Below are 14974 nucleotides of genomic sequence, written 5' to 3' on the forward strand. Positions count from 1 at the left end.
GGAAGTTCCTTCCGGGGTTTTGCCTCCTCACCGCCCATAGAGGAGGGGGCGGGAGGGGGTGAAGGGGGCCCTGGAGGGGAGGTGGATGTCAGGGAACTGCCATCGGAAGGAAGGGAGGTGGAAGGGCTCACACAGGTTGGGAGAGACTCAGCAGCTGAAGAGGGAACCAGTAGGGGGAGAAGAGCTGAGCTGAGGGAAAGTGAGCAGGAGGGATGGCTCCGAGACACTTCCAGCGAAAACAGTGGGGAGGTTTCAGGACCTCCTGTAGGGACACCCACTCCTCGCCGGAAACTGTCACGCAGAGAGTCCAGAAGACGTGTTTCCGTTAAGGAGCTTTTATGTTGGAAGCGATTCCGAAAGCAACCACTGTCGGAATCTGCAAGCGACTGACAGAGCCATGTTTAAGGGGCTCCGTTACAGACAGAGGTTTGCAAACTTGACCAAACTCTGAGGGACTTGGATTTTACGCACAAGCAGCTCATCGTCCCATCACAGCGCGGTTTAGGGATTTTTTCAAAAAAATGTTGTTCTGCAAGTTCAGACGTCGAGGGCTAATTCTGTTTCCGATAATAAAAACCCATCTGTTTCCACCGAAAAACCTTTCAGGGGATCGTTTGCAACAGTTTCTCACCATTTTGAGTGAATTGCAGACCTTCATATTTTTGCTGAAATTGTGACCGCGCGGCTTAGGGATTTTTTTTTTTTTTAAAGTTTTTCCCAAGTTCAGACATCTAGAGCTAATTCTGATTCCGATGATAAAAACCCATCTGTTTCCACCGAAAAACCTTTTGGGGGAACGTTTGCAACAGTTTGGCACTATTTTTGAATGAATTGCAGAACGCCAGATTTTTGCTGAAATTTTGACCGCGCTGCTTGGGGATTTTTTTTTAAAAAAAAGTTGTTCAGACGTCGAGGGCTAATTCTGTTTCTGATGACAAAAACCCATCTGTTTCCACCGAAAAACGTGTCAGGGGATCGTTTGCAAGAGTTTGGCACCATTTTTGAATGATTTGCAGAACGCCAGATTTTTGCTGAGAAAGTGACTGCGCGGCTTAGGGATTTTTTCAAAAAAAAGTTCTTCAGACGTCGAGGGCTAGTTCTTTTTCTGATGATAAAAACCCATCTGTTTGGCACCATTTTTGAAAGAATTGCCAGATTTTTGCTGAAATTGTGACCGCGCGACTTAGGCATTTTTTCAAAAAAAAGTTGTTCAGACGTCGAGGGCTAATTCTGTTTCCGATGATAAAAACCTATCTGCTTCCTCCGAAAAACCTTTCAGGGGATCGTTTGCAACACTTTGGCACCATTTTTGAGTGAATTTCAGAACGCCAGATTTTTGCTGAAATTGTGACCGCTCGGCTTAGGGATTTTTTTTTTTTAAAAAAAATGTTGTTCAGACGTTGAGGGCTAATTCTGTTTCCGATGATAAAAACCCATCTGTTTCCACCGAAAAACCTTTCAGGGGATCGTTTGCAACAGTTTGGCACCATTTTTGAGTGAATTGCAGAACGTCAGATTTTTGCTGAAATTGTGAACGCCCGGCTTAGGAATTATTTTTTTATAAAAAAAGTTGTTCAGACGTTGAGGGCTAATTCTGTTTCCGATGATAAAAACCCATCTGTTTCCACCGAATAACCTTTCAGGGGATCGTTTGCAACAGTTTGGCACCATTTTGAGTGAATTGCAGAACGCCAGATCTTTGCTGAACTTGTGACCGGGCGGCTTAGGAATTTTTTTAAAAAAAACTTCTTCAGACGTTGAGGGCTAATTCTGTTTCCGATGATAAAAACCCATCTGTTTTCAATGACAAACCTGTCAGGGGATCATTTGCAACAGTTTGGCACCATTTTTGAGTGAATTGCAGAACGTCAGATCTTTGCTGAAATTGTGAACGCCCGGCTTAGGGATTTTTTCAAAAAAAGGTTATTCAGACGTCGAGGGCTAATTCTGGCTCCCATGATAAAAACCCATCTGTTATCAACGACAGACCTTTCAGGGGATCGTTTGCAACAGTTTGGCACCATTTTTCAATGAAATGCCAGATTTTTGCTGAAATTTTGACCGCACTGCTTAGGGATTTTTTCAAAAAAATGTTGTTCTGCAAGTTCAGACGTCGAGGGCTAATTCTGTTTCCGATAATAAAAACCCATCTGTTTCCACCGAAAAACCTTTCAGGGGATCGTTTGCAACAGTTTCTCACCATTTTGAGTGAATGGCAGAACGTCATATTTTGGCTGAACTTGTGACCGGGCGGCTCAGGGAGTTTTTTTTAAAAGGTTTTTCCGCAAGTTTAAATATCTAGAGCTAATTCTGATTCCGATCATAAAAACCCATCTGTTTCCACCGAAAAACCTTTCAGGGGATGGTTTGCAACAGTTTGGCACTATTTGTGAGTGAATTGCAGAATGCCAGATTTTTGCTGAAATTGTGACCGCGCGGCTTAGGCATTTTTTCAAAAAAAAGTTGTTCAGACGTCGAGGGCTAATTCTGTTTCCGAGGACAAAAACCCATCTGTTTCCACCGAAAAACCTGTCAGGGGATCGTTTGCAACAGTTTGGCACCATTTTTGAGTGAATTGCACAACACCAGATTTTTGCTGAAATTGTGACCGCGCGGCTTAGGGATTTTTTCAAAAAAAGTTGTTCAGACGTCGAGGGCTAATTCTGTTTCCGATGATAAAAACCCATCTGTTTCCACCAAAAAACCTTTCAGGGGATCGTTTGCAGCAGTTTGGCACCATTTTTGAATGAATTGCAGAACGCCAGATTTTTGCTGAGAAAGTGACTGCGCGGCTTAGGGATTTTTTCAAAAAAAAGTTCTTCAGACGTCGAGGGCTAATTCTGTTTCCGATGATAAAAACCCATCTGTTTTCAATGACAAACCTTTCAGGGGATCGTTTGCAACAGTTTGGCACCATTTCTGAGTGAATTTCAGAACGCCAGATCTTTGCTGAAATTGTGACCTCGCGGTTTAGGGATTTTTTTTAAAAAAAAGTTGTTCAGACGTCGAGGGCTAATTCTGTTTTCGATGATAAAAACCCATCTGTTTCCACCGAAAAACCTTTCAGGTGATCGTTTGCAACAGTTTGGCACTATTTTTGAGTGAATTGCAGAACGCCAGATTTTTGCTGAAATTGTGACCGTGCGGCTTAGGGATTTTTTCAAAAAAAAGTTGTTCAGACGTCGAGGGCTAATTCTGTTTCCGATGACAAAAACCCATCTGTTTCCATCGAAAAACGTGTCAGGGGATCGTTTGCAAGAGTTTGGCACCATTTTTGAATGAATTGCACAATGCCAGATTTTTGCTGAACTTGTGACCGCACGGTTTAGGGATTTTTTTTTTAAAGGTTTTCCGCAAATTCAGACATCTAGAGCTAATTCTGATTCCGATGATAAAAACCCATCTGTTTCCACCGAAAAACCTTTCAGGGGATGGTTTGCAACAGTTTGACACCATTTTTGAGTGAATTGCACAACGCCAGATTTTTGCTGAAATTGTGACCGCGCGGCTTAGGGATTTTTTCCAAAAAAAGTTTTTTCGCAAGTTCATACTTAGAGGGTTAATTCTTATTCCGATGATAAAAACCCATCTGTTTCCACCGAAAAACATTTCAGGGGATCCTATGCAACAGTTTGGAACCATTTTTGAGTGAATTGCAAAACGTCAGATTCTTGCTGAAATTGTGACCGCACTGCTTAGGGATTTTTTCAAAAAAAAAGTTTTTCCTCAAGTTCAGACATCGGTGGCTAATTCTATTTTCGATGATAAAAACCCATCTGTTTCCACCGAAAAAGCTTTCAGGAGATCGTTTGCATCAGTTTGGCACCATTTTTGAGTGAATTGCAGAACGTCAGATTTTTGCTGAAATTGTGACTGCGCGGCTTAGGGATTTTTTCAAAAAAAAAGTTTTTCCCCAAGTTCAGACGTAGAGGGGTAATTCTTTTTCCGATGATAGAAACCCTTGTGTTTCCACCGGAAAACCTTTCAGGGGAGCATTGGCAACCGTTTGGCACCATTTTTGAGTGAATTGCAGAACGTCAGATTTTTGCTGAAATTGTGACCGCGCGGCTTAGGGATTCTTTCAAAAAAAAGTTTTTCCGCAAGTTCAGGCGTAGAGGGTTAATTCTTTTTCCGATGATAGAAACCCTTCTGTTCCCACCGGAAAACCTTTCAGGGGAGCATTTGCAACAGTTGGGCACCATTTTTGAGTGAATTGCAGAAAGTCAGATTTTTGCTGAACTTGTGACCGCGCGGCTTAGGGATTTTTTCCAAAAAAAGTTTTTCCGCAAGTTCAGACGTAGAGAGTTAATTCTTTTTCCGATGATAGAAACCCATCTGTTTCCACCAAAAAACCTTTCAGGGGCACATTTGCAACAGTTTGGCACCATTTTTGAATGAATTGCAGAACGTCAGATTTTTGCTGAAATTGTGTTCGCGCGGCTTAGGGATTTTTTCAAAAAAAAGTTTTTTTGCAAATTCAGACGTCAAGGGTTAATTCTTTTCCCGATGATAGAACCCCTTCTGTTTCCACCGGAAAACCTTTCAGTGGAGCATTGGTAACAGTCTGGCACTATTTTTGAGTGAATTGCAGAACGTCAGATTTTTGTTGAAATTGTGTTCGCGCGGCTTAGGGATTTTTTCAAAAAAAAGTTTTTTTGCAAATTCAGACGTCAAGGGTTAATTCTTTTCCCGATGATAGAACCCCTTCTCTTTCCACCGGAAAACCTTTCAGTGGAGCATTGGTAACAGTCTGGCACTATTTTTGAGTGAATTGCAGAACGTCAGATTTTTATTATTTTTTTTAATTCCGCAAGTTCATACATCGAGGGCTAATTCTTTTTCCGATTATAGAAACCCTTCTGTTTCCACCAGAAACAGTGGGAAATCTGTGGAAAATCTTTTTTTGAAAAAAAAAACCCTAACCCACGGGGCCACAATTTTTCAAAAAATCTGACTTTCTGCGATTCATTAAAAAATGGTGCCAAACTCTTGCAAATGCTGCCCTGAAAGGTTTGGCGGTGAATACAGAAGGGTTTTTATGCTAGGCTAATAAATCAAGCCTCAATGCCTTAAGCTGCGGAAAGCGGGTTCAGAATTTCACTAAAATTCTGACATCATCCTATTCACTCAGAAATGGTGCCAAATTATTGCAGATTCTCCCCTGAAAGGTTTGGTGGTGAAAACAGAAGGGTTCTTATCCTGGAGTAAGAAATCAGGCCTCAACGCTTTAAACGTTGGAACTCCACCTGTGGAACGGCGATCTGGCACTTCTCTCTCTTTACATTGAGCCCGGCCTCCTGGAACCTGGTCAGCATGGTGCGGAAGCGCTTGAACAGCTGCTGGTGTGTGAGTCTGCAGACACCAAGACGTCATCAAAATATGGTACCACGCCCGGAAGCCCTTGCAGGAGACGCTCCATAAGGCTTTGGAAGATGCCAGGAGCCACACTCACCCCGAATTGCAAACGGCGGCAACGGAATGCCCCTCGGTGGGTGACAGTCATCTGGGCTTCAGCAGTGGCATCATCGATGGGCAGGTGTTGATAGGCTTGGGCAAGGTCCAGCTTAGCAAAGACCTTACCCTCACCCAGGGAATGCAACAGGTGTTGGACAACAGGAACCGGATAAGCGTGCTGCTGAAGTGCCTTGTTGATTGTGCACTTGTAGTCAGCGCAGATCTCACTGACCCGTCTGGCTTGACAGGCGTGACAATGGGGGTTTCCCACTTGGCGTGGTCAACCGGCTCCAAAACTCCTTGGGTGATCAGCTTGTCCAGTTGTTCGTCCACCTTAGCCTTGAGAGCAAAGGGAACCCGGTGTGGCTTTAGTTTGATGGGGGCAACTTGTGGATCAAAGCTAAAGGAGATGGGCATACCTGTATATTGCCCCAAAGTGCTGTCAAAAACCTCGGCAAAGTCTTTGACCAGACCCTCAGTCTCTGCGTTAGAGATGCGGTTGATGCCGGTGACTTCCAGGCCGAGGGCATCAAACCAGTCTAGCCCTAGGAGGCTTGGCCGCTGACCTTCGACCACCACCAGTCGGAGCAGGCCCGAAAAATCCTTGAAGGCGATCTGGAACCGGCCAACACCTACCACGGGAATGTCGTTTCCCTGGTAGTCTCTCAGGTGTACGCGGTGAGAGTCGAGTTGCCTTTTAGACACTCTGGGTACCAGTCTTTTGATGGTGCTCCAAGATACGATGGACAGGGCAGACCCGGTGTCGATCTCCATGTCACATGGAGCTCCTTCAATGATCACAGTGACGTTCAGCTTGCGTCGCGTAGGCGAGTCGATTTGGCCAATCGTGGTTCCAGACGGGCAGTGGCAGTTGGTGAGAGCGAAACAGCTTTCCATGGCGGACTGGAGTGAAAACTTGGACTTGCGAGTCAGTGAAGGGGGGGTGTCAGACGGAGCCGATCGGCAGACCTTAGCGATGTGGCCCCTTCTGGAACACTTCCGACAGATGGCATATCTGAATCGACACTTGGCACGGGAATGGTTGCCTCCGCAGCCGCCACATTCCGGTTGGCCCTTGGACTTCTTTTGGAACTTTCTGCACTCCCGCTTTGTCTGATGCACGTCATCGTCTTCACTGGAGGATGCCTCATCACTGCTGGCCTCTTCATGATGCACTGGAACTGGCTTCCTAGCAAGATGTGGGCTGCTGGCCTTGCGGATCTCCTGGGCGGAGCATTCGGTAGCTTCCGAGGCCACAGCTTCCTCAATGGCTTTCTGCAGCGTGAGGTCTGGCTTGGCAAGGAGACGCCGTTGCAGACGGATGTCCCGGACCCCGCAGATGATTCGATCCATCAGGGCATCGTCTGAGTCTCGGAACTCGCAGTGCATTGCAGCCTGTTGGAGGGAAGTAGTGTAGTTGTTAATTGACTCCCCCTCTGACTGGTTCCGGTGGTAAAACGCATGGCGGGCAGCAATCTTGGACAGCTTTGGCACGTAGTGGTTGCAGAGCTTCTCTTGAATCGTGTCCCACGGTGCTGCCTGGACTGCTTCAGGTGCAAGCAATGCTCGGGCCATCTCAAACACCTCAGGCCCACAGAGGCTGAGGAATAGGCCCCACTTCTGCTCCTTTGATACTTCTGTCAGCTCAGTGGCTTGGAGGTAGCAGTCGAACCGAGTGAGGTAGGAGTCCCATGATTCAGAGGCTGGCACGAACGGCGGTAGAGGCACAAGTGAAGCCATGATTCCGATGCCGGCGTGGAGGGCGATGGATGGAACACCGTGCTCTAGCCAGAACAGTCAGCTCTGAATTGGTTCTGTTCAGTGATTTCGCTCAGTGATTCAGCTCAGTGATTTAGCTCAGTTCAGAGGGTGGCCGCATCTGGCTATGCTCTGATGTCCATCAATCCCATCCTCGTCGCCAGTGTTAAGTTGTGGGTGAACATATCAGACGACACAGCGATCCTTCAAACAGCTCTTGTTTATTCAAGGGCCAGAACATAAATGAGCTGAAGGGCTCAGTCAGCCTGCTTATATAGAGCTCCAGTACAACGTTACTGAGGCAACTTCCTAAAACTATCCAATCACTGAACGTCACTTTCGATCCTTCATTTGCATAACTATCTACAGTATCCCCCTGCTGGCCCAGGGTGAGAACTTCAGTACATAACAGAAAGGTTGGGCAGTGAAAACAGAAGGGTTTTTATCCTAGGCTAGGAAATCAGGCCTCGACGCCGTAAGCTGCGGAAAAACTTTTTTTGAAAAAATATTTAATCCACGGGGTCAGAATTTCACTAATTTCACTAAATTTCACTACATTCGGGTGAATTTGAGTGAATTGCAGAATGTCAAAATTTCACTAAAATTCTGACCCCGCGGGTTAGGGATTTTTTCAAAAAAGAATTTTCCACAGCTTAAAGCGTCAAGGCCTTATTTCTGAGCCTAGGATAAAAACCCATCTGTTTTCACCGCCAAACCTTTCAGGGGAGCATTTGCAACAGTTTGGCACCATTTATGAGTGAATTGCATAAGGTCAGAATTTTAGTGAAATCCTGACCCCCTGGGTTAAGTATTAAAAAAGAAAAAAAAGAAAAAAGATTTTCCGCAGCTTAAAGTGTTGAGGCCTGATTTCCTAGCCTAGGATAAAAACCCTTCTGTTTTCACTGCCCAACCTTTCTGTTATGTACTGAAGTTATCACCCTGGGCCAGCAGGGGGATACTGTAGATAGTTATGCAAGCGAAGGATCGAAAGGGGAGAATTTGCAACAGTTTGGCACCATTTTTGAGTGAATTGCATAACGTCAGATCTGACGTTATGCAATTTAGGTTAATTTATAATTAACCTAAAGTAGGTAATAAAAACCATCAGGTGTCCATGTCTCTTCTGCCACAGAGAGACCAAAAGAACAGCAAGAGCGAATAAAACTAAAGCATTTGCAGGGCAGGACTCTGCTGCTCAAGTCTGCAGCTGCTTGAGACAAAAAACCAAACCCACAAGGGAAGCAAACATATCACTGAAGAGTACTGTAGTTTTAACTCAGAGGGAGCCAATCCTTCCACCCCAACATTTTTCAGCACAGTTTTGGTGTGAAAGAGTTCTGCCATGGGAAAAAGGGTTCCCCTTATATTTAGGAAAAGCTTGTAACAAATTTAAACCAACATTCGCATTGGGTTACTACAGAACCGCCAGGGTCGGATTTCGCTTTGATGAGGCTCTAAGCTGCTGAAGGTAATGGGGCCCTTTATATGTCCAGCTGTCCTTCGTCAACAACAAATTGTCGCTGTTTTTTTGTGTTGAATATATGCTATATGGTAATTTATGGACCTAATAAGTATCTAAAGCCATTTGCGCATAACGAAATAGGAGCCTACACAACACAAAACAGTGTTGGTGTATGTATGTTTTGTTTTATTTGTTTTTTATCTTGTATTTTGGAAATGTACAAATTTTGTTTCCTTCAAATTGGGGAGGGGCTCCAAGACAGTGGGGCCCTAAGCTATAACTTATTTAGCTTATACGTAAATCCGGCACTTAGGACCGCGGAGTACACAATAAAGTGTTAGAATACCCCCTAAATGAGATTATTTCCCTCTTAAAGAAAGCAAATACAGTTTTTAAATTCCCTCTGACAGGGGAAAGATTATGAGTGCGTGCACACACAACGTTATTGGTGAGTGTGTGTGTGTGTGTGTGTTTAGTTTATGAACAATATTCCTCTCCACCCTTTGAGATCTCGCAGCCAGTGTGCTCACTGCCAAGGGCTCTGGCAGCTGTACCTTTAACATATATCAAGCTATTCCTGGAACTTGGTTGCTTCGTTTTAACTGGCTAGTTATTTAGGACTGGAAGCTGCAGATAAAAACAAGCCCCACCATCGAGACTCTGCGACTGACTTCCTCTTCTCCTCTGACTTTGCTGTTTTCTGCTCTCCTGCTAACATGGAAGCAACATGCCTAGTTGTCCTGCTCAGGTTCTGCGTCCAGATATTAGCCTTCCCTGCTTACTTGCTATGGTATCTGGGTATCTGGGAACCCCTTTGCAAGAAGTTATTCCCCTACTTCATGGCTGTGGTGACCATCTGTTATAATAAGCACATGTCTGACAAGAAAAAGGAAATGTTCAGCAACCTGAAGGACTTTGCCAGTCCTACGGGGGCCCTCACACTGTTGGAGATTGGTGCGGGAACTGGCTCCAACTTTCAGTTCTACCCCATGGGATGCAAAATCATATGCACTGATCCGAACCCCAACTTCCAGAAGTTTCTCAACAAGAGCCTGGCTGAAAATCCACACGTGCAGGTGGAACGCTGTTTGGTGGCTCCGGCTGAGGACCTGCACCAGGTACCAGATGCATCGGTGGATGTGGTGGTTTCAACGCTGGTGCTATGCTCCGTGAAGAACCCCGAGCAAGTTATGAAAGAAGTCCTACGGGTGCTGAGACCGGTAAGTAGCTCACGCCATGGGAAGAACAAGGACAATTCAGTAACTGCAGGGGCATGTGTATTCTCGGGTGTTAGTCAATTCTATATCCGTTGGGGAATCACAAATGCAGGTAGATGGATTCAGATCCCTTGTTGTTTCTGTGTAAACCAATTTGCTTCTGAGCTATTTACATTCTCACAAGTTGCAAACGTTGGAATCACTCCCTTGCTTTTCTCCCTAACTACAGTTAGGAAGAAACAATCCCGCACTCTGTGTTATTGAGGGCACCTTAGACAGATCTAGACATGCCTCTTATTATTTTGTCTGTTGTTGTTGTGCACTTGTGAAAGACCAAAGCAAATTTCTAAACGTGCTTGTCTCCAACTGGTAGATGGTTGGGCAGGAAGGCCCAGTATACCTGAAGCAGCATCTCCATCCCACTCATTCAGCCCAGACAATGAGGTCCAGTGCCGAGGGCCTTCTGGTGGTTCCCTCACTGCGAGAAGTGAGATTACAGGGTACCAGGCAGAGGGCCTTCTCGGTAGTGGCACCCACCCTGTGGAACGCCCTGCCACCAGATGTCAAGGAAACAAACAACTATATGACTTTTAGAAGACATCTGAAGGCTGTTTAGGGAAGTTTTTAATGTTTGATGTTTTATTGTGTTTTTAATACCCTGTTGGGCAGATAAATTTATTATTATTATTATTCTCCTGAATGTATTTGACAGCAGCAGATAGCCATAGTTTTAAAGGAGAATGCTATAAGCATAACGAAACCGTAACATCTTAACTACTTTTAAACGAGGAGATCTAAAGAGCAATTGGATTGTGCAAGAATGTGCATAAGAACATGCTTAACTTCAAGTCCCCTTTCGCAACAGCCTAGATTCAAACTACAGAAGGGCATTTGCGACCAAGGCTATTTTAAAAGAAGTTGGAGAGGTTTTACTGTGCAGACTGTTCCAACACATAAATAAATAGTCAATTAATTTTCTGTTAGTATTTGATGTTACCCTTAAGACTTCTCTTTAACTATCGTTTCTCAGATATGGATGAATAGACAGAAAGAGGAAAGCCAAGGCTGAACTTCTTTTTTAAAACTGACCTCATTGTAAAACATTGTAAAATATGTGAAAGCCCAGAGAATTGTACAGTGCTCTCCAGACACTCAGACACTCCTATTTTCCAGGGACAGTCCTTCATTTACAGAAGCTGTGCTGGTTTTTTATTTGATCCAGGAATGTCCCACTTTTCCTTAGGATATCCCTATTTTCACTGGAGAAATGTTGGAGTGTATGGAGATCTGCAATCCCTGAATCAAAGGGATAAGTAACTATATAAGTTTTAGAAGACGTCTGAAGGCAGCCCTGTACAGGGAAGTTTTTAAATGCTTCATCTACTGGCAGAGGGTCATGTCTGTCTTATCCTAAACCTCCCGCAGCAGCACAGATTAGGAAACAGAGTTACACAGAAAGTTGTGAGTGTTGAAATTGCTACATCCCTATGGCCTTTACAACAAACTCTGGACAAATCCTTCATGGAATATTCCGATTCACTCTTTGATGCAAGGTCTGATGATGATGTAAGAGTTCATGAGGTGGGGGATATCAGGATTTTCACTTTGAGTCAGCAAACCGCAACTGATCTGAAAGGAAAAGAATTTGAATTCTGATATATGATAATAACTGTCAATTGGCTTTGGTGACAAACAGCATTTAAACAAATCCCAATTGCTTCCTGCAAACATGTGAAAATCTTTTTGTCTTCCCACCCCTTTTAGGGTTTTGTGTTTTTTGTGTGTGTGTTTTTGGTGGGAGCTGTAGTTTCTGTTGCTGAAAAAAAATGTAAATTTTGGTTTTCAAAATGTTCCAGCTTGCAAAGCAGAATTTTATCAAGCGATGGAAATGATATATTTGTGGGAAACTGATTTTTAAGAAAGAATGAAAGTGCTTTCAGATTATATATATACAGTATGTATATATATATATATATGTGTGTATGTATGTGTGTATATATATATATATATATATATATATATATATAAAATTTCCATATACTGTACAGTGGTACCTCTGGTTACGAACTTAATTCATTCCGGAGGTCCGTTCTTAACCTGAAACCGTTCTTAACCTGAGGTACCACTTTAGCTAATGGAGCCTCCTGCTGCCGCCGCACCGTGCAGCCGCGTGATTTCTTTTCTCATCCTGGGGCAAAGCTCTTAACCCGAGGTACTACTTCCGGGTTAGTGGAATCTGTAACCTGAAGTGTTTGTAACCCGAGGTGTTTGTAACCCAAGGTACCACTGTATATATATTCCACCATGAGTCATTCTGATTCCTCAAGAGCAATATATTTTAAACTAGCAGTGGTAAATTCTTAGGCTAGGGACATGATCCAGCCCAAACAGCTATTATCTTTCTCCCTGCAACACTGCCAATTTGTACAGCTGCAAATTGGATGTAAATTGCCCTCTCCTCGGTCATCAGATAGTTCATTTGATGAGCCAGGAAAAGCTTTTCAGCTGATCTGTATGGATCCATACTGACTTTTGGTCTTTCTCAGCATTGGCATGCAACTCTCAAAGGGTTTGCTAAGCATGACTGCAACCTTGGGCCCAAAAGGTTAGTTAGTTATCCCAGTTCACAATCCTAAAAGCACCCAACATAAATAAACTTCGGAATTTTTAGCAGTTTACATACCAGTTCACAGTGTACTTGAATTTGCAGTTTGCACAATCAGTTATTTGAGAAACGAGCCCTTAAACTCAACCTGTTAATCATTAACATGTCCAAGGACTGAACTGGGGTCAAGTTTGACAATGATACCAAATTTTTCACGTTGGTTGATGCAAAAAGCGGTTGTGAAAAGCTCCAAAAGGATTTCTCCAAACCATAGAACCAACTCCTAGGGGCCGAGGTCCCACTGACCCCACGAATAAAATATTTGAGGGGGCCGGGAACCCCCATAGGTGATGGGCAATACGATTAAAATGGAGTGTTTCTGTGTACTACTTCTTGTGGTTGATTATATGGGGAGGGGCATACCTGGCCTTCCGCAATATTTTATTCAAGTTGGCACTCCTGCTCCAAACTGAGCGAATGGGCATTAAAATGGCCAATGAAGTTCAAAATAATCAAGTGTAGAGTGATTTGGGGGTGATAAATGAAAATAAAATCACGTATAACCTCAGGAATCTGAATTGGTGGTAAGTGACCAGGGATGAGACTTTGCAGCCATAGCAGATAGTTTGGTGAAGAGGTTGACCCAGCTTGTAGTAGCTGGGATAAAAGGCAAATATGGAGATGTGTATTGTTATGCTCGGAATGGAGAAAGCGGACAGAGAAATCATAGAATTGTAGAATTAGAAGGGAGCCTGGAGATCATCTAGTCCAACCCCCTACAAGGCAGGAATATGCAGCTGTCCCATACAGGGATCGAACCTGCAACCTTGCCGTTCTCAGCACCACGCTCTAACCCACTGAGCAGTCTGTGTTCCTCTCATAAGACTAGAACCCCAAAGCCATCCAATGCAGCTGAATGTGGGAAGATTCAGGAGAGAATTCAGGGAGGCAGTGGCTGTTGCCATGAAAAATTAACAGCACTCTGATACCATTAGCGCTGATTATGCAAAGGAATATCTGAGGAAATCCAAAGGAGAATAGAAAGTAACTTATATGCATCCATTTCTTTTTCTCCAGGGTGGCGCTTTCTACTTCCTAGAACACGTTGCAGGTGCTCCTTCCAGCTGGACTCTCTTCTGGCAGCAGATCTATGATCCAACTTGGATATGTCTGTTTGACGGGTGCCACTTGGCCAGAGAAACCTGGAACGACCTGGAAAAAGCTGGCTTCTCAGAGCTGAAGCTACGGCACATACATGCCCCTTTAAAATGGCACCCTACCAGGCCGCATATCATAGGTTATGCTGTAAAGTAGCTTGGAAATAAATTTCTGAACAAGATCTCCACGCAGGTGTCTCTGGGTTGGGGTGTAGAACCTAATCATAAGAATTATAGCACAGCCCATCACTATGTCACCTATGGCCTGTGAACCTCTTGCGCAATCTGTAATTGGATGCACACACATGTATGTTATCGCCAATCCATTTTTTATTTCCACTTGACAGACTGTCCAGCTACCTTCACTTTCCACAATCCAGCTTCTCCCATGCAGATGTGAACGTTGCCATAACACATAGCTTGGGCTTGCCTCATTCACTTACACGTGAGCATGCATGAACTCCCATTACTATTCTCCCTGGAAGCATCTGATCCCCATGGAGGTTGGGATATCAGAAGAAGAAGAGTTTGGACTTGATATCCCACCTTTCACTCCCCTTAAGGAGTCTCTAAGCGGCTAACAATCTCCTTTCCCTTCCTCCCCCACAACAAACACTCTGTGAGGTGAGTGGGGCTGAGAGACTTCATAGAAGTGTGGGAAGCCCAAGGTCACCCAGCAGCTGCATGTGGAAGAGCGGGGAAGCAAACCCAGTTCACCAGATTACGAGTCCACCGCTCTTAACCACTACACCACACCATTGTCCATTACCTTAAACAGAATTTCTTTTTAATTTGGAAGATGATTGAGAGGTTCCTATCGCAGGTGCTGCCAGTGTGGTGCTTGCAGGCACACGCGTACTAACAGAGGCCTTTCCTGAAACCCACGGAGTCCCTTCCCTGCACTTAAAGTCTACACATCACAAAACAGTGTTGGTGTATGTGTGTTTTGTTTTATTTGTTTTTTATCTTATATTTTGGAAATGTACAAGTTTTGTTTCCTTCAAATTGGGGGGTGGGGGGGCTCCAAGACAATGGGGCCCTAAGCTATAACTTGTTTAGCTTATACGTAAATCCGGCATTTAGGACCGTGGAGTACTTCTGCAATAATGTGTTAGAATACCCCCTAAATGAGATTATTTCCCTCTTAAAGACAGCAAATACAGTTTTTACGTTCCCTCTGACAGGGGCAAGGTTATTGGTGAGTGTGTGTGTGTGTGTGTGTGTGAGAGAGAGAGAGAGAGAGAGAGAGAGAGAGAGAGTGTTTAGTTTATGAGCAATATCCCTCTCCACCCTTTGAGATCTCACAGCCAATGTGGTCCCT

The 14974-nt window shown here is 44.2% G+C and overlaps 1 protein-coding gene across 1 annotated transcript; it reads left to right on the top strand.

The window, feature by feature from the left end:
* The first annotated feature begins 8847 nt into the window (after positions 1-8847).
* On the top strand, positions 8848-13835 carry LOC308471901 (thiol S-methyltransferase TMT1A-like). The gene is made up of 2 exons (XM_080996202.1): positions 8848-9894; positions 13574-13835. Exons 1-2 carry the CDS (start codon positions 9391-9393, stop codon positions 13808-13810), a joined length of 741 nt encoding a protein of 246 aa, XP_080852328.1. The 5' UTR covers positions 8848-9390; the 3' UTR covers positions 13811-13835.
* Positions 13836-14974: the final 1139 nt, after the last annotated feature.

This window comes from Podarcis pityusensis (assembly GCF_964106645.2).
Source record: "Podarcis pityusensis genome assembly, chromosome: 2".
Taxonomy (NCBI): Eukaryota; Metazoa; Chordata; class Lepidosauria; order Squamata; family Lacertidae; genus Podarcis; species Podarcis pityusensis.

Bases quoted from the DNA above. Each gene is read 5' to 3' on its own strand.
- LOC308471901 (XM_080996202.1), top strand. From the start codon at position 9,391: ATGGAAGCAACATGCCTAGTTGTCCTGCTCAGGTTCTGCGTCCAGATA. The intron at 9,895-13,573 runs GTAAGTAGCTCA...CTTTTTCTCCAG, and splicing joins TCCTACGGGTGCTGAGACCG to GGTGGCGCTTTCTACTTCCT.